This window comes from Zootoca vivipara, chromosome 3, assembly GCF_963506605.1.
Source record: "Zootoca vivipara chromosome 3, rZooViv1.1, whole genome shotgun sequence".
Classification (NCBI taxonomy): Eukaryota; Metazoa; Chordata; class Lepidosauria; order Squamata; family Lacertidae; genus Zootoca; species Zootoca vivipara.
In genome coordinates, this window is record NC_083278.1 from 106,021,495 (window position 1) to 106,041,085 (window position 19,591).

General features: G+C 47.3%; 1 protein-coding gene across 1 annotated transcript; it reads left to right on the forward strand.

Annotated features, from left to right (window-relative positions):
- The first annotated feature begins 1,223 nt into the window (after window positions 1-1,223).
- Window positions 1,224-18,746, forward strand: GTF2A1L (general transcription factor IIA subunit 1 like). Its single transcript, XM_035110487.2, has 10 exons — window positions 1,224-1,267; window positions 5,868-5,969; window positions 8,876-8,999; window positions 9,418-9,431; window positions 10,984-11,037; window positions 12,840-12,936; window positions 14,676-15,235; window positions 16,375-16,665; window positions 17,346-17,435; window positions 18,639-18,746. The coding sequence occupies exons 1-10, from the start codon at window positions 1,247-1,249 to the stop codon at window positions 18,744-18,746; spliced, it is 1,461 nt and encodes a 486-aa protein (XP_034966378.1). The 5' UTR covers window positions 1,224-1,246.
- The last annotated feature ends 845 nt before the right edge of the window (window positions 18,747-19,591 follow it).

The window sequence follows — 19,591 nt, forward strand, 5'->3', positions numbered from 1 at the left end:
TACAAATTTAATAAATAATAACAACAACAATTCTGCTATGGCAGCTGGGCTCCTTCTTTGCCACCGGGCCACCAATGGAGAGCCTCCTGGATTTTTTTGTCCCCCAGTCGGAATCCCCAGACAATGCCCAAATGTGGTCTCCTCAGGAGTCATTAGAATCATAGAATTGGAAGAGACCACAAGGGCCATCCAGTCCAACCCCCTGCCAAGCAGGAAACACCATCAAAGTATTCCTGACATATGCCTGTCAAGCCTCTGCTTAAAGACCTCCAAAGAAGGAGACTCCACCACACTCCTTGGCAGCAAATTCCACTGCTGAACAGCTCTTACTGTCAGGAAGTTCTTCCTTGCCTGGTTGGTGCCTGGTGGTATGGCTAGTGGCTTACTAGGGAAGTTTTAAATGTTTGATCTTTTATCGCTTTATGATGATGATGATGATGATGATGATGTTGGGAGCTGCCCAGAGAGGCTGGGGAAACCCAGCCAGATGGGTGGGGTATAAATTATTATTATTATTATTATTAAAGGCTGTTACAGAATCATAGAATTGTAGAGCTGGAAGTGACCCACCGGGTCACCTATTCCAACCCCCTGCAGGAATCTTTTGTTCAACGTGGGACTTGAACCCACGACCCTGAGATGAAGAGTCTCAGGCTCTACTGACCCAGCAGGGTCAGGTGCCACCAAAGGACTCTTGTTAGCCCTGGCAGCCCCTCAAGTGCTCTCAAAGTCCCACAGCTGAGGATGGGACACTGAAGAAGAAAGTTCTGCCATGGATGCCTTTGTTGAGATTCTACAATTGGGGTTCCCTTCCAACTCTATGCACAGAGTATGAGGAGAATGCACCGGTGTTAAAGGTATTGCAGAGATGAATGCAAATTATAATCACATGCCTCTGGCTATTTCCCTTTAATTTCCCCCTTTTAAAAACCCTGCCCCCATTTAAAAAAAATGCCACGAACGCACGTTTTGTGGTCATGTGCATGCAAAACTCAACAAATATTTTATTCTACATATATACAAAATAGAAAGCTTCTTGGTAACGGTTCAGCCCTCTCCCACCCCACCGACGGTTCATCTCCAGCGAAGCCTCCCCTCTCTGATTGACACCTCCCTCCCAGAGCGCCGGCAGCCCCCGGAGAGGCGAAAGGGGCCGGCTGCTCGGCAGTTGGCTCGGGAACCGCCAGAGGGCGCGCGCGGACGGGCGTTAGGCGGTGGCCGCCGAGCTGCGAGAGGGCGAGGAGAGATGGCTCATGGCAACCCCGTGGTGAGGGCGAAAAGCTTGGGGGGGGGGAGAGGAGAATAGGGGGGAGAAGCTCAGCCTGGCTCAGGGAAGCGCCCAGGCACGTTTAGACCCTGGGCTTAGCCAGCTTACAAACATCCCCCTTCCCTTTTAGGATGCTAATGCGCCTGGCTGGTTTTCTTTCATTTTTTGGGGTGTGTGTGTGTCCTTTTGCAGAGGGGGTCCAGGACCTTCTCCTCAAATTCCTTCCCTTGAGCAGACCCATTAAGAGGCTCTGGGTGGTACTTAAAAGAATCGCTCGAGCAGAAAAAAGTAGATTTTTCTTTTAAAGACGCTGACGCATCCCCAGTTCTCCTGGCATTTAACTGAACACCGAACCCCAAGAGACGGGGCATCAAAGCACCCCGTGCTAGAGAGTTGGTATATATCGCCTTTCTGTTGTGTTATGTTAGTATAAAGGGCACGGTTAGTTGTATGCAGTTGCGGGTGAAGACCACCACCGCCTTGATTTACATCGCTATGAAAGGGATGGCTAGGAAGAACTAGTCAGGCTAAATTATGGTCTCTTGGTGCACTTTGAAGCCAGGCTACTGCAATGGAGCTTCCATGTTTGGAGGCAGTCTACCTTTAAACCTCCATGTGCACTGGTGGTGGGGAGTGGGAAGGCAGCCAGGGCAGGGCTGTTGTTTTCAGGCCCTTCTTCAGGGATTCCTGAAAGCATTCTGGGAAACAGGAATGCTGGACTGGTTGGAAGTTTTAGCCAACCCAGGAGGGGTTACTCTTTTGGTCTATATTCTACATTCTGGGTCTAATCTCCCCCCTGCCCCAAATGCTGCTAGTCTCCTTCCAAAGCCCTGGAACGTTTTAGGTTAGAGAAAATGAGAGCAAGAGGTGACATGATAGAAGTTAGTAAAATTATGCACGGCACAGAGAAAGCGGACAAGAGAAAAGGTTGTCTCCCCCTCTCCTAACACTAAAACTCATGGGCATCGAATGAAGCTGAGCGTTGGAAGATTCAGGATGGATAAAAGGAAAAGCCCCCCCCCAGGACATAGTTAAACTTTGGAACTCACTTCCACAAGAGGCAGTGATGGCTGCCAGCTTGAAAGAGGATTGGGCAATTTCATGAAGGAGAGGGCCATCAGAGGGCTGTGCTCTGTGGAGGCAGGAATGCTTTTGTGCAATGGGTCTGTGGTTGGTGGTTCGAGCCCACTCAGGGTTGGCTGTGAGCAGAATTCCCTGCATTGCAGGGGGCTGGGCTAGAGGACTCCTGGGACTCCCTCCCAACTCTACAATTCTATTATTCTGTTAGTTGCTGGAAACTGCTCTTGTGCTTGGCTCCTGCTGGCAGGTTCCCCAGAATCACCTGACTGGACACTGTGAGAACAGGATGCTAGACTAGATGGGCCACTGTCCAATCTAGCAGGCAGTTCTAGGGACCTCAAGGGTCATCGAGTCCAACCCCCGCAGTGCAGGATTCAAAACCGCCAAGAATGGAAGTAGCACATTCCACTATCTGTTGAGCAGTTCATGACTGCCATGATGTCCTGAGCTACTCCAGAGCACGGATATTTTAGAAGAGCAAACTTATAAACCTGCTGTTTAAACAAAACACACATGGAAAGTTTAATTCAAGAGGCTGTCATGCATCAGACATTTATCTATTTTTGGTGTCGATTTTGTACTGGCTTTTAAATTTGTTGATGCTACCAAAATTGTTAACGTGCTTATCTTAAAACTCAAGATCTGGTGATTATTCGTTTAGCTTCTGTTATTAGAATAAATGTTTTGTGGGCGTGTGCCTAACAGCACTAAACTAAGCCTGTGCTGAAATTAATGTAATGTATTTTCGGGGTAAATCTGACCTAGTTTGAAAGACTTGGAATTTTAGAAATGACGACACCACCAAGTTTGCATGTATTCTGGGGAAGGTTCTGAAGCTTTACATTTAAAGCACTTTAAAAAAAAAAGTGAGGAAAACAAGCTTAATGTTGCAAAGACATTTATTTGCTGGGAAATGTGGCAAAATGTGAAATTAATAGCCTGCTTTGCACACCACACCAAGCCACACCATGACTTATTGTGAATGCATGGGTGCCTGGAGATGAACTTATGTCTCCTTCACACACCCCCCCCCCCCCGGGTTGTTTTGCTTCTGTGCTGAACAGGTGTGGGGTTATGGCATTTGTATGGCTCGAGAGGCAATGGAGTGCGCCTCTGGGGGTGTAGTCAAACTGCTCCATTAGCAGCACCAAAGGGACCTCCCTGGGGTGCAAGCCTGGACAGTGTGTATGGAAGTCCTGGGCTTCCCAGACAACAAGACCCTCCTCTCGGCCTCACTGACGTGGTCCAAAGGAAAGCAGAGCAAGACGTTTTGCACCAGAAGGACAAGCACAAAGCACTATCCAACCATCTTAGGGAGTCCAGATTTGTGTAGGGTTTACTGCTTAGCCTCTTCTTCTCCCTAAGATGTCATGAAAGGCAGAGGGTAAAGATTGTTCCTCGAGGTTTACTCCCGAAGCCTTTCTCATGAATGGGATAGCCACAAGGCAGTGGAAGTTTAGGACCAGAGTTTTCCTTCTCTTAGATGGGCTACCTTGCCAGGCTGACGAGCTCCGTCAGTCCCTCATTTCCCTCGATGGCACGTGTAGAAACCACCTTCTTGACCATTGGATCCACTTTCAGTTTTGTTCGCTCAATCCTCTGGAGCCTGTCTTCACATGCAGGGAAAGTCCCTAACTCGCTGAGGGTTTGAGACTAATTACTCATGTCAAACTTGACATGAGTCAGCAGTGTGATGCAGCAGCTAAAAAAGCCAATGCAATTCTGGGCTGCATCAATAGGAGTATAGCATCTAGATCAAGGGAAGTAATAGTACCACTGTATTCTGCTCTGGTCAGACCTCACCTGGAGTACTGTGTTCAGTTCTGGGCACCACAGTTAAAGAAGGATACTGACAAGCTGGAATGTGTCCAGAGGAGGGCAACCAAAATGGTCAAAGGCCTGGAAACAATGCCTTATGAGGAACGGCTTAGGGAGCTGGGTATGTTTAGCCTGGAGAAGAGAAGGTTAAGGGGTGATATGATAGCCATGTTCAAATATATAAAAGGGTGTCATATAGAGGAGGGAGAAAGGTTGTTTTCTGCTGCTCCAGAGAAGCGGACACGGAGCAATGGATTCAAACTACAAGAAAGAAGATTCCACCTAAACATTAGGAAGAACTTCCTGACAGTAAGAGCTGTTCGGCAATGAAATTTGCTTCCAAGGAGTGTGGTGGAGTCTCCTTGTTTGGAGGTCTTTAAGCAGAGGCTTGGCAGGCACATGTCAAGAATGCTTTGATGGTGTTTCCTGCTTGGCAGGGGGTTGGACTGGATGGCCCTTGTGGTCTCTTCCAACTCTATGATTCTATGATCTTAGGGAGTCCAAATTTGTGTAGGGTTTACTGCTTAGCCTCTTCTTCTCCCTAAGATGTCATGAAAGGCAGAGGGTACAGATTGTTCCTTGAGGTTTACTCCCAAAGCCTTTCTCATGAATGGGGATAGCCGCAAGGCAGTGGAAGTTTAGGACCAGAGTTTTCCTTCTCCTAGATGGGCTACCTTGTCAGGCTGACGAGCTCTGTAGGTCCCTCATTTCCCTCGACGGCACGTGTAGAAACCACCTGCTTGGCCATTGGATCCACTTTCGGTTTTGTTTGCTCAATCCTCTGGAGCCTGTCTTCACATGCAGGGAAAGCCCCTAACTCGCCGAGGGTTTGAGACTAATTATTACTATAATTTTATTATTTGTATCCTGCCAATCTGACTGGGTTGCCCCAGCCACTCTGGGCAGCTTCTAGCATATACAAAAACATAACCAAACATTAAACATGGAAAACTTCCTATCGGCTACCCTCACCCGGTTTAGCCCGCCAGTCAAAGCCGTTCCTGAGATAAGGCTGCTGTCACACAATGACAGCTTCTAGGAGCCGCAGGTGAGAGCTGAGTGCAAGGTGGGGACCAAAGGTGGACAAACTACCCCAGAAGGAGCATGATGTACCACCAGAGGTATCCCTGCTCCTCTCACACCCAATACACCCCATACCCCAGGTGTGGGGTGACTTTAACGTAACTGGGCATTTTGCATGGCCAAAGGAAAGAACTGTGTTTACCTGCGCCAACTGCTTTGGAACAGACAGTGCAGAAATTGAATTGAGGTTGCAGTCCCGTGTACAATTATCTGGAAAGTGAAACACAACTGGGCACAGTGGGCCATGCATGCATACAAGTGCAGAGGGCTCCTTTAAGAACACAGGAAGAGCTTGCTGGATGGCCAGACCTGTGAATATTTTAAAAGAGAAAATGGGAAATTCCTCAGTTCTGGACCCATGGCAACTTCTTTAGTACTACAGAAGGGGCGAAGCTCAGTGGTGGAACACCTGGTTCGCATGCTCAGTTTCATCCCCCAGCATCTCCAGGCAGGTCTGGGAGCACCCCATCTGAAATGCCTGAGAGCTGCTAGATATATGTCAGTGGTCCGACGTGGTGCAAGGCAGCTTCTTCCTAGGTTCTCTCATGGAACTGCAGCACACAGAGACAGGGAGCCTCCTTTTAACTCTTCCCCCTTCTGTGATTCATGTGCCGCACAGCCTAAATTCTACAAATCGGTTATCGACGATGTGATTGAAGTTGTCCAGGATGTCTTTGCAGAAGAAGGGGTTGATGAGCAGGTCCTGAAAGAGCTGAAGCGGGTTAGTTGAATGGCTCTGATTTGCAGTCTCTCTCTCTCTCTTTCTCTCCCTCCCTCCCTCCCATTCCTAGTCTGGTCTGAGTATCTCGTATTCCTGTTTTCTGCAGAAATGCCCAAACACTTTCCTTTGACATCAGTGGTGCAGTGGAGGATGGGGCAGGGACAAAGCCCCGCCACATATTTCACAGCAGGGACGATAATAAGATCTCCTGGACCGCTGTATGTCAATACAGTGGTGCCTCGCTAGACGAATTTAATTTGTTCCACGGGTCTATTCTTATAACGAAAAATTCGTCTAGCGAACCCCATAGGAATGCATTGATTTTTTTTGGATTTTTTTTGCTCATAGGAACACATTAATTGAATTTCAATGCATTCCTATGGGAAACCGCGATTCACTAGAGCAGTGTTTCTCAACCTTTTTTGGGCCAAGGCACACTTGTTCCATGAAAAAAATCATGAGGCACACCACCATTAAAAAAGTTAAAAAATTTAACTCTGTGCCGCCCTATATTGACTATAGAGGCCGGATCTGCTGCCTCTGTGGATCCTGCCACCTGAGGAAATCTTGCCTAGTGGGTGTGTCGGTTCTGCTAGCAGTACCAATCCTGCATACACATGGAAAAACTTTGGAGTGGTCACACTGCTTATTTCCAGTCAGTGCATATCCAGTAACTTCCTGCAGGAATCCTTTAGCCCTTTAAAGTGTCCTGCTTAGTTTTCGTCGGGTTTTTGTTGTACAGCAATAACGTGGTGGAATTGGGGGAGCCTTGCAAAACCAACTAAAGCGTAACAAAGCCACTGTTATTGTGCCAGGGGCTATGTTGCTGAATATAGCGAAAGACCACCCTGAGCTAGTAAACAAGTAAACCCCAAGTAAACAAAACAAGCAGAAGGCGGGGCTCTGGTAGCATGAGCAGCTGGGGGGGGGGAGAGAGAGACTCGTTGGTTGTTGTTTTGCCAGGAGAGCTTCTTGGATCTCTGAAGCGGAGCGAGCTGCTGCTGCCCAAATCCTCCCCTTTTCATTTACTTCTACAACTTCGAGGGACGTGACTAACCCCCGTCCTCCATTTCACGGCAGGTCTCCTTAAATGCAACCTTCTTTCGAGCCTTTTAACCTCGCAGCCCATAGACAACCAGTTACAGAAATAACGTCTCCTGGAGAGAGAAAACACCTCCCCACCCTTACGCCTCTCCCTGCCCCGGTCGTGGGGGAAAGGCAGGACGGGGGGGGGGGTCGCTCGTCGCTGCAGCCGACTCTGTCCCGCTTCGAGCGAGGCACCAGGAAGCAACGCCGCTGCTCTGAGGACGGGAAGTTGCCAACTCCTGTTGAAGTTTCCCCGGAGCCCCAACTTCGCGCGTCTCTCCGCCATGAGGGTTCTTCCTTCCTCCCCTCCGCCCGGACTAACTCACCCATGTCGCCTCTCTCGGCTCCACACGGCCGCCCAAACCAAGGCGCGGATCCCCCTGGAGCGCAGCAGCAGTAGCAGTAGCTCCCACAGCGACCCTCTGGCGCTCTCCCCGAGAGGAGCCGCCGCCTCGCCAGCAGCCCCCACCCCCAGTCCCTCGCCCCGGCGGCGTCCCTCGCCCCGGCAGCGTCAGCCAGGCACGTGACAATGCAAATCGCCCTTCTCGTCGCCGCACGTCGCGGCACACCAGTCAGCGTCTCACGGCACACTAGTGTGCCGCGGAACAGCGGTTGAGAAACGCTGCGCTAGACGAATTTTTCATAAAATGAATTTGTCTAGCGAGGCAACCTCCGCTAGAAAAATCCTTTCTTTAAGCAAAAATTTCGTCTTACAGGGCGTTCGTTAAGCGAGGCACCACTGTAGTGCCAAATAAATAAAAGAGAAATTCACCAGTTGAGCAATTTGTTGAGATCCCCAAAACTCCTCAGCTCCTCATTACTGTTCTACGACTGCTTGCCACTGATTACCAGTTTAGTTCATATTTAGAGTTGACAGCATCTGTCTGTGTCACAGGGGTGAAAGGAAGTCATATCTATCTTCATTTTTAGTTAATGAGGGGATGTGGAACTTCCCCTAAAAATCGAAATTCCGGTTATTGGGTTCTGAAGTACACTCTGAGCTGAGTTTATGTTCTTGTGCTCTGTCTTGCAATTTCCTCACAAAGATCATGCTTCTGGTTCTTGCATACTTGCAAACGGGGATGGTCAGGACTTTTTCTTTCAGCCAAAACTTGCCAGAACTCAGTTTCAGCACCTCTCAGGTGGGCATCATTGCCTTTTTAAGAGAACAAGGGAGGTGTGGTCATGGTGAGTTCTGGCACCTCTTTTTCTAGAAAGATAGCACCGAGGGTGGTTATTATAATCTTAAATGCTCCCCGCTTTCTTGAATAGAGTCCAGGGATAGTGCAATGATGTTTAGTTTCCTACAGATTTGAGAGGGAGCATGCACACCGGAATCTCTCTGTATTTCTATAATATTGGTTTGTTCACAAATATACCAGCACAGCATAGTGGAAGCAAAAACGCTCCCCAAAGCAGGTAGCTTAACCACCGATCCTGCACCAATCCCCTAAAAGCAGCTAAAAACAAAGTCTTAAGCCTGTACCCAAGTTATTCAGATGACTTCCATGGAAAACTCAGCTCTTTGCTTCAGAGGACTGTTCCTGGGTTTCACCCTGCAATTATTCATTAAAGAACAATTAATGGGTCCTTTATCGTGCACCAGGTAATTATTTTAGCATAGCCATAGTGATAGGCCCACCCGCAGTGATAGAGGCGGCCAAACTCAACAATATATAAAGCCAACGGGTTATGTCAGATCCTGATGGGGAGTGGAAAAATCAGCTGGCTTAAATGAGATCTTTTCACCTTTGTGTGTGTGTGTGTGTGTGTGTGTGTGTGTGTGTGTGTGTGTGTTTTCAAACCTCATTTTCTTGCAGCGCTGGGAAACGAAAGTGATGCAGTCTAAAGCGACGGAAAGCTTCTTCCGCCACAGCCACCTTCCTCCTCAGTTCACCTTGCACCTGCCTCCCAACTTCCACCAAGCCCTGCAGACGACAACAGGTTGATGAACGGTTTCTTTCTGCAGATATTGCACCGTGGCTTCCCTGGGGAAGCGTATATCTGGCCTGCAGAAAACCCCTTGTTCAATCCTTGTATGTGATGGTTATATGTGATGGCAGAGAAGGGCCGCTCCTCAGTAGACAAGGCTGGGTTAGACCAGGCAGAGCCAACATCGTGCCCTCCATATTTGGCTTGATTCCAGCTCCCATCGGCCCCAGCGTGGCTGTTGGTCAGGTTATGATAGGAGCTGCAGTTTCCACTTTTAGTAATGGATACCTGCTCGGCAATAATACATTGCCAGGGCCAGGCCACAGTCCTATACCACTGAGTCTGAACCCCGAGCCTCTTGGGCTTGCCGATCGGAAAGTCGGCGGTTCGAATCCCCACGACGGGGTGAGCTCCCATTGCTTTGTCCCAGCTTCTGCCATCCTAGCAGTTTGAAAGCACACCAGTGCAAGTAGATAAATAGGTACTGCTGTGGTTGGAAGGTAAACAGCGTTTCCATGTGCCGTGGTTTCCGTCACGGTTTCCTGTTGCGCCAGAAGCGGTTTAGTCATGCTGGCCACATGACCCAGAATAATAATAATAATAATAATAATAATAATAATAATAATAATAATAATTATTATTTATACCCCGCCCATCTGGCCGGGTTCCCCCAGCCACTCTGGGCGGCTTCCAACAAAATATTAAAATACAGAAATCAATCAAACATTAAAAGCTTCCCTAAACAGAAAGCTGTCTGTGAACAAACGCTGACTCCCTTGGCCTGAAAGCGAGATGTACCCTGCACCCCATAGTCACCTTTGACTGGACGTAGCCATCCAGGGGTCCTTGACCTTTCCCCCTGGGAGTAAGCCCCTTTGAAGAGAGTGGGATTTATGTACAAATTGAGAGGCATAGGACCACTCTGAATGAATTGCAGTCCCAAGTCAAAGTGTGGTGCTTGCTGTAACACCAAGGGTACTTCATCACTGTTGCTATTTTAATCATGTACCAGCCAATTTCCCAGTTGGGCAAATGTAGTGGATTGGGAGATCTTGCCGCAACAAGCTCACTTCTCCAAAAGGGTGGACTTTTTGCAAGAAGGAAAGTGAGGTGAAAATGTGCTGGAAAGTGTGGGGTGATAATCTGCTTTGGTGCAACATCATATCACCTTCGTGCAGACAAATCAGAAGGAATGCTCATTAAATAGCCAGCATTGCTAATCTCCCTGCAAACAAATTGTGATGGATGCTTCTTAAAGCGGTTGTCTGGGAACGCCCCCGATGCCAGCCTCTAGCCTCTGCTGATTTTTGTCAGGGCTTAATGGTGATGCAAGTGGGAGGAATCAGCGTGCAGGAGAATTCAAAACTTTACATGAAGCCCTTGTGACATTTGTTATTTAAACAATATTCCTTTAGGTGCTGCTGCCGGCAGAGGAATTCAACAGTTTCCTACAACAGCAGGGGCAGCGGCCGAACTTGTATGTAGACTTAGCATTGCCTTACGATTTTTCTTATCCCCCTCAAAGGCAAAAACCTTAAATTCTGTATCAGCATCAACATTTCCCAGTTCAACAATCTTTGGTGATGATAAATAGCCTTGCAAAATGCCAATTGTAATCAAGCAATCAGCATTCATATTGCAAACACCGGTAATTATAGAGATGCCCAGTCCATTTTTAAAGAGTTTAGTATCGATTTGGGATTGGGGGGGGGAAACCATTATGCTACTTTTGTCTGCCATCCTAAACCCAATTGTAGACATGGCCTTCTCTTGGTACATTTGAGATTGGTTTCCCTTATTTCATTTATTGTATTAATTTAATAGCTTGTCTCCTAAAAGCATTTGAAAGCAACTTGCCATTTATGTATTGAATTGATGCTTTTGCTAGGCTCGTCTGTACGATGGATTGGGTCCAGGCTTGCACATCACAGACTCCAGCCGGTTCTAGAGGAAGACAGCAGGCAGTGATTTTCACCAATTTTGTCTCCCCCTGCAGCCCCTTGGAAAAACTGTCCCATCGGATTGGGGGGGATGGACAGCATGGGAGGTGGTGCTTGATGGTGCTTGTTGCTGCAAAGCAAAGAGGAGTTAGGAGAAAACCAGAGCACCCCTTCTAGATCCTGTCTCTCCATGTGAATGGATGGAGCCTTCCAGTTACAGATGTGCAAGTCCGGAGACAATCTGCCCTCTAAGAACATACTCAGGAGGATAATTTGCAATAGCAGGGGGGGCAACTTCTTGCAGCCCAATGGCTGTATTTTGGGCAACTGTCCCAAGGCCAAACGCTAGGGCTGGGCAGCACCAGAGGCAAAAGTGGGAAGAGCAACGAATGTAAAATCCAGCTTTCTACAGTGGGATCATTTCTACATTACCCTCCTGCTAAATGCCCTGTGTGAGTGCCCGGAGGTGGGTGGCAGCTAACATATTAAGGTTGAATCCCAACAAGACAGGAGTACTGTTTCTGGGGGACAGGGGGTGGACAGGTGTGGAGGACTCCCTGGCCCTGAATGGGGTAACTGTGCCCCTGAAGGATCAGGTGCGCAGCCTGGGAGTCATTTTGGATTCCCAGCTGTCCATGGAGGCGCAGGTCCAGGGCAGCCGTCTACCAGTTCCATCTGGTACGCAGGCTGAGACCCTACCTGCCTGCACACTTGTCTTGCCAGAGTGGTGCATGCTCTGGTTATCGCCCACTTGGACTACTGCAATGCAGTCTATGTGGGGCTGCCTTTGAAGGTGACTCGGAAACTACAACTAATCCAGAATGCAGCAGCTAGACTGGTGACTGGGAGCGGCCGCCAGGACCCTATAACATGGGTCCTGAAAGGCCTACATTGTTTTCCGGTGCATTTTCAAGCAGAATTCAAAGTGCTGGTCCTGAGCTTTAAAGCCCTAAATGGCCTTGGCCCAGTATACCTGAAGGAGCGTCTCCACCCCCATTGCTCAGCCCAGACACAGAGGTCCAGCTCCGAGGGTCTTCTGGCGGTTCCCTCACTATGAGAAGTAAAGTTACAGGGAACCAGGCAGAGGGTGTTCTCAGCAGTGTGCCTTCCCTTGTGGAATGTCCTCCCATTAGATGTCAAGGGGGTAAATAACTATATAGCTTTTAGAAGACATCTGAAGGCAGCCCTATATGGGGAGGTTTTTAATGTTTTATTATGCATTCATATGTGTTGGTAGCTGCCCAGGGTAGTTGGGGCAGCCCATCCAGATGGACGGAATATAAATAAGAAAATAATAAAAATTGCTGCTACTGGTACTACTATTTAGCAAAGCACTTGGGAGGCGATCCAAGCCCTGTCTAGACTTGTTCTGCATCTCCTGAAGCTTCAAGGGGGAACTAGGGAAGTGTTTCAGGGCTACAGAAACACAACTGACGGTTGCCAGACGAAAACCCAGCAACATACAATTAGCTGGCAGATAGAATGAACTGAAACTCTTGGCTACTGTCAACTTCAGGAAGGAGGGTTGGCCGAGGCCACAAGATCTAGAGGGCACTGGGATGGGAAAGGCTGATACAAGGACATGTCCTTCAAAGGACCCTGGGATTATTATATACTAATGCAGAGCTTTATTTTTCAAAGTGACCAAGGTTAGAGTGCTTGGATAACAATGTGACATTCTACAAATTCTCCAGTATGAAGCACTAAACAGCTAGTTGCTACAGCTTTGCAGAGCGCTTTACAATTGCTAGGGCAGGCAGGAAAATCCCTGAGTGGTCCATCAAGATCCTCAGCCATGTTCAAGTGATCCATTACAGGGAGGCGGGGATGTTTTAGAGATACTGGAACAGAACATCGGCTGCGATCTACAAAATCTAACTGAATTTTCCTGACGGGCTTCCTTTCACTTCAGGGCACCTCCAGGTCTGCCGGTACAATCTTCACCCTGCCTTCAGGCCTCACCTATCCCATCCAAATACCCGCTGGTGTGACTCTGCAGACGGCTTCTGGTAAGCAGAGCGGGTGCAGGCTTGGAACGTGATTGATACGGTTGGCAGGGTTTGAAGAAGTGTGCGAGGAAGGCCGTGAGGATTTTGCAATGTGGAAGTTGGCTGTTGATAAGCTTTAAGGGTAAAGACTGCACCACAAACTAGTTTAATAAAAAAAGAACAAAAGAACTGTTGCACGGTGCTTCCAGGCTCCTGCTGTTTTGGGGTGGGATTCAGTTGCATCCCAAGAAATTCAGGTTTGCATAATGAAAGCTGATCATAGAATCATGGAATCGTGGATCATAGAATTGTAGAGTTGGAAGGCAGGAATCTCAACTAAACCATCCATGACAGATGGCCATCCAACTTCTGTTTAAGAACTTCTAAGGAAGGAGAGTCTTCCACCTTCTGAGGGAGTCTGTTCCTCTGTCAACCAGCTCTTACTGTCAGAAAGTTCTTCCTGAGGTTTAGCTGGAATCCCCTTTCTTATAACTTGAATCCATTGGTTCAGGTCCTCCCTTCTGGAGCAGGAGGAAACAAGCTTGCTCCACCCTCCTTTCTTCTTCTTTGGCGATCACTCGAAGTCGAGTAAGATTGCCTTCCATAAACACGGTCTTAACAGTGAGTCTGTAAGTGACTGTGGAGGCCAATTCTGGATTCACATGTCCTTCCACAGTGGGGCATAAGTTTCTGGGTGGGAGTTGATCACGGTGAGGGTTTGCCTTCCTCTTAGCACGTTTCTCCCTTTCGTCCTGAGTTTGAGCATCTTCAAAGCCCATGACACCTTTGGTAAAGGCTGTTCTCCAATTGGAGCACTCACAGGCCAGGGTCTCCCAGTTGTCGGTGTTTATACTACAACTTTTTTAAAGATTTGCCTTGTGAGAGTCTTTAAACCTCATTTGTTGACCACCAGCATTACGCTTTCCATTTTAAAGTTCAGAATAGAGTACAGAGTCATACCTCGGGTTACAGACGCTTCAGGTTGCCTCATGCGCTGAACCCAGAAGTACCTGAATGGGTTATTTCTGGGTTTTGGCGCTCGTGCATGCACAGAAGCACTAAATCGCGCTTAGCGCATGCGCAGAAGTGCCGAATTGCTACCCGCGCATGTGCAGATGCGGCGCTGCGGGTTGCGAACATGCCTCCCGCCCGGATCACGTTTGCAACCCAAGCGTCCACTGTAGTTGCTTTCGAAGATGATAATCAGGTATCTGCACAACATGACCAGTCCAATGAAGTTGATGTTGAAGAACCATTCCTTCGACACTGGTGATCTTTGCTTCTTCCAGTACACTGGCATTAGTTTGCCCTCCACCATCCATGTGACAGCTGTCATCTACCCGGCTCTCCTGGCTTAAAGGCACATGAAGCCACTATCTGGTTGAAACTAAGCAGGTCTGGTTGGTTAGTGCCTGGATGTGGGACTATCTGGGAACTGCATGTACGGTATGTTCCGTGATGGAAGAAAGGGAGGATATAAACGTAAGGTTTTGGTTTGTTTGTTTTTAATTTAAGAAAAGAAAAAAGATCTGAAGGGCCCCAGGTGGACCATGTATGTGTTTACGTGCGTTTAACCCTCTGTTAACTGCAATGTTGAGCTGACTGTTGATGGATGAAACTTTGTGGGAGGGAAAAAGCTGAATGGCAGTAGAGCTGGGAAACCAAGGAATTTGGCCCACCTCTGGCTCTCTTCCCAAGTAATTCTGATTGGCCATGGAGGGAGACAGGCCTACTCACAATGTTCAGTTTCTCTTTCTTAGGGCAGCTGTATAAAGTCAACATGCCGGTGGTGGTCACCCAGGCCCCGGGAGGTGCAAGTGTCCTCCAGAATCCAGTTCAGCAAATATTCCAGCAGCTTGGGCGGCAGCCCTCAGGAGCTCAGCCTGTGTCCGCTGGTGCCGTTCTGGTAAATGCCTCTTCTCATCAGGCACCCAGTGAAAACCTGCAGGCCCCGAATCCTGCTGTATCTCAGCAAGGGGGAATGGAAGAGAAGACCTTGCCGGCTGCTGCTGCTGTCATACAGGAGGCTATTGGGAGTCATGGGAAAGCTGCAGTGGGAGCTCTGGTAAGAGAGCAACCAACCAGCTCCCTGGAGACCCTTCCAAATGCAGCTGTTCTTGACTTGAAATTATCTGAAGCACACTGCCCTACAGTGGCCACAGAAGCGACGGCAGGAAGCTCTCCCAATGGGTCGGAATTGCCAGTCAATCTCGAGCAGTCGCTGGATCCCGACGATATAATTGAGCTGATAATTATGGGCAACGAGTTGGACGACAGCACTCTCCTGTCTGATGAAGCCAACCTCTCCTTTTCTGAAGAGGTAATTCTTTCATTTTAAAGCAGGGACAGAGTCCAACAACATTTGGTGGGCTATAGGTTCCCCACTTTCTTTGGAAGGATTTCTTTTCATCCTCCTTCTGTTCAAAACTGCTTGCAAATGTGATTTTTTTAAAAATGTAGCAGAACGTAGGATGTGTGCAGAATTGTGAAATAAGCTTGCTCTTGGGTATTTACCATACCCTTCCCATTTAAAATTGAGAACGAGGTACTCAAAGGAGCTGGCGTGCACCCATAAGGGGGATTAAACTAGCTGTTCCTACCAGTGGAAGCTGAACAAAGACTAAACAAGTGCAGTGAGTATTCCCCACTCCTCCCATGCCCCCAAATTGGCTATGTGGGGGTCAGGAGAACCTCTGGAGCAGCAGTGGTGGGGCAGAGTAGGGAGATTGTTCCATCCCATAAGTAGAAATGCTTGTGCTGATGGAGTGATAGGCTTAGCACTACCATGAATTATTCCCATTGCTATTATTATTATTATTATTATTATTATTATTATTATTACAGTGGTGCCTCACTAGACGAATTTAATTCGTTCCACGGGTCTATTCTTATAACGAAAAATTTGTCTAGCGAATCCCATAGGAATGCATTGAATTTTTTTTTTAAAAAAAATTGCCCATAGGAACGCATTAATTGAATTTCAATGCATTCCTATGGGAAACCACGATTCGCTAGACGAATTTTTCGTAAAACGAATTTGTCTAGCGAGGCAACCTCCGCTAGAAAAATCCTTTCTTTAAGCGAAAATTTATTATTATTATTATTATTATTATTATTATTATTATTATTATTATTATTGACTACTTTCTGAAGGCTTTTTTAAAATGACTGCGTGCTTGTGTTTCATTTCATTTCGATTTATCTTTTTAAATTTCCAATGATCGAAAGCTGGGAGGAGAATCTTAGATTGCTCCTAAGCCCCGCTCCTAGGTTTGACCCTGGGAAGTTGACACGGATAATAGTTGTCATGCATCTTTTCTGTGAGCACGCCTATGTCTGAATTGATCTTGTGAGCCTCTCCCATAGGCAGAAGGGCAAGGCTTCGGAAGCAGTGCGGTGGGCGTCTGCTTGTGAGGAAATGCTCCCATGTCTTCAGTGTAGTGCAAATCTTCCTTCCAGCTAGAGACTAGCGTGCAGATGGAAGCTGATCTGCAGACCCAGAAGGATATTGCCAATAATATCGAAGAGATAATTCAGCTGGATGGAACAGGTGATGCTTCTCCCAAGGCAGAAATAGGAAGCCCAAGAGATGGGGAAGATGAGGAACTTGTGGGCATCATTGATGCTGAAGATCTGAAGGTCCTGGATGAGGAAGAGGAAGAAGAAGAAGGTGAAAACAGTACCTCAGACAATCAATCTCTTAGCAGCAGTAGTGATGTGGATGAACCCCCGGTTGACATAATTGAGGAGGTAAAGCTTTCGATCCACTTGAAAATGACTTTTCTTTTCATATCTGTGGGTAAGGCTGAAAAGACACATGATGTAAACTGCTTTCAGTTTCCTTTTTCTTTTTTACAGTCAAGTAGTGTATTGATTTTATGAAATAGATAAATGGCAGGAATCAGAGAGCAATTTCGAGGACCAAAATGGGGAAGATATTACGTCTTTATTCTGGTTTTGGTACTTGTGAACTTTGATGCCAATCCAGATTTTGGCACTTTGAGTCTTTGATATTCACCTGCATGCCATCCAGTTACATGATCTGCACTGCAGATATGAGCAATTGTGACGCACCTGTTGGGGCGATGGCACTGGTGAAAAATGTCTCTCCCCCTATCATTCTTTTCCTGCATGAAAAGGCACACTCTGCCCTGTAGATTGCCCCACCTGCTTTGCACATGCAGAAACTGAGATGGAGACATCCTCTGTGTTACAACAAACATGTCCTATGGCAGTATTTTGTGGTGGTTCCTCATAACGCTTCCTTAAAATTCCAGATATACTTGCTCATCCCAGAGTGGCCACTATATCAACCCTTTGTGTTCATGGAAGGCTGCTTCCATAACAGAGTTGACCAGTTCTTGTTATTGTTACTCAAGAAACATAGTTCAGTGCCAATCAGGAAAAAAAAAAACCTTTCCCTTTTTTAGGATCCTTTAAATTCTGGGGACGATGTCAGTGAGCAGGAGACACCAGATGTATTTGACACCGATAACATAATTGTATGCCAGTATGACAAGGTAAGTCAACCCAGTATGACAAGGTAAGGGACCCAGTATGACAAGGTAAGGGACCCAGGTGGCGCTGTGGGCTAAACCACTGAGCCTAGGGCTTGCTGATAAGAAGGTCTGCGGTTCGAATCCCTGTGACGGGGTGAGCTCCCATTGCTTGGTCCCAGCTCCTGCCAACCTAGCAGTTCGAAAGCACGTCAAAGTGCAAGTAGATAAATAGGTACCGCTACAGTGGGAAGGTAAACGGCGTTTCTGTGTGCTGCTCTAGTTCACCAGAAGCGGCTTTGCCATGCTGGCCACATGACCCGGAATCTATACGCCGGCTCCCTCGGCCAATAATGCGAGATGAGCAAGCAACCCCAGAGTCGGTCACGACTGGACCTAATGGTCAGGGGTCCCTTTATGACAAGGTAAAGTGAAGAATGCTTGCTAGTTAAATGGCCCTTTACAATTTAAGTCCTCCCAGCCGTGTTAAATGTTTTGGGGAAATGTAGCTGCCTCCCTCTGTCACATCTAACACAGACCTGGGTTTGCCATGCAGTGAGTTTTTCCACAGGCAGCCACACCAATCATGTTTCCCTCAGGAAAGTTCCCGTTTGATGCATTTACACTTTGCGTCTTAAGTAAAACAACTTAGATGTGTGCTGAAACCAAAAAATGTGGGAAGTGGACCTAGGAATAAATTAGGACTGTTTTATCTGCTTTTTGGGGGGTTATGAACTGCAAATCCCATCAGTCCTTTCCATTGGCCATGTTGGCTGGAGCTGATGGGAGTTGCCTAGTGGGTGGGAAGGAATGGAGTTTCCCCGGGAAAAAAAGGTGTGGGTGTCTGGAATCCTGAACAGCTGTCTTGCAAGGTTGCTTGTTCCACATGTAAGCTACTTTTAAGTGTGCAGTGTAGATATTTCTGAGTGCTTCTGCTTTTAGTACAGTGGTACCTCTGTTTAAGTACACAATTCGTTCCGGAAGTCTGTACTTAACCTGAAGCGAACTTTCCCATTGAAAGTAATGGAAAGTGGATTAATCCATTCCAGACGGGTCTGCAGAGTACTTAAACTGGAAGCACTCAAACCGAAGCGTACTTAAACCGAGGTATGACTGTATATGAATTGTTTTTAATTGTTCAATGCTTTCCATTGCTTACCAAGGAAAGCAACTGTTATTTTAGTGGGATTTAAAGGCCCCAGCATACTGCTTTTTGTTTTTTACCAGGTTCAGCGGAGTAAGAACAGATGGAAGTTCTACTTGAAAGACGGCGTGATGTGCTTTGGGGGAAAGGACTACGTTTTTTCCAAAGCTATTGGAGATGCAGAATGGTGAAATGTACAAAAATATCCAGAGCGTTTTTGGTTTTTTGCGTGCAGCGTTCGGTAAGAATCTACTGAAATGCTTGCCTTTCCGAAATGTGAAATACAGCAATGTGAAAAGAGACTTCACATGAAAAACACATGTAAAAAATGAATAAATCCTATGTTAACAGTGATTGTGCATTGGCCAGCTTTGCCTTTTGTAACACACACACAAATGTGGGTTATGCGGCTGGCTTAGCGCATCTATTTGTGGCATCCCTGTGCTTTGATGCTAACCAAATCTCCAAGCCAGTTTGAGTTATGGAAGGCACTGTGACTTGGGGGCCTTGAGTTCTCCCAGCAGTCAAAGCTACTAGAAGTCAATGAAGTGGTCTAGAGTGATTCCATAAGGGAACTTGCACCCTTGGGGAATCTCTGATTTGTTTGACTCTGTACACCACCTTCAGTTGCGCAGTGCTACATTTACCCGGTATGCCCTTCCCCAAGCAGAAATGGGGAAACGGGGGCCCTCCCTGTTGGGCCCCAGCTGCTGTCAGTGCCAGCTAGCAGCATTGCCAGTGGTCCAGGATGATGGGCGTTGTAGTCCAGCAACACCTGAAAGACCTCAGGTTCCTCATCCCTGATTCTGATGAAGATGTTGATGCGTTCTCCAGCTCTGCTGCACTCATAACCTGTTTGCCAGCTTATGGCATGGTTGGGGGCTGACCATGCATGCAAAAGCCCAAAGGCAAACCCTTCTAAGCGGAGGTTGCACATGAGGGAGCAAGACACAGTGATTTTTTTTAAAAAAAAACTAGCTGGCAAGCAACACTTCCAAAATAGCCAACCAAACATTGTTTTAAAAAAGGTAACGGA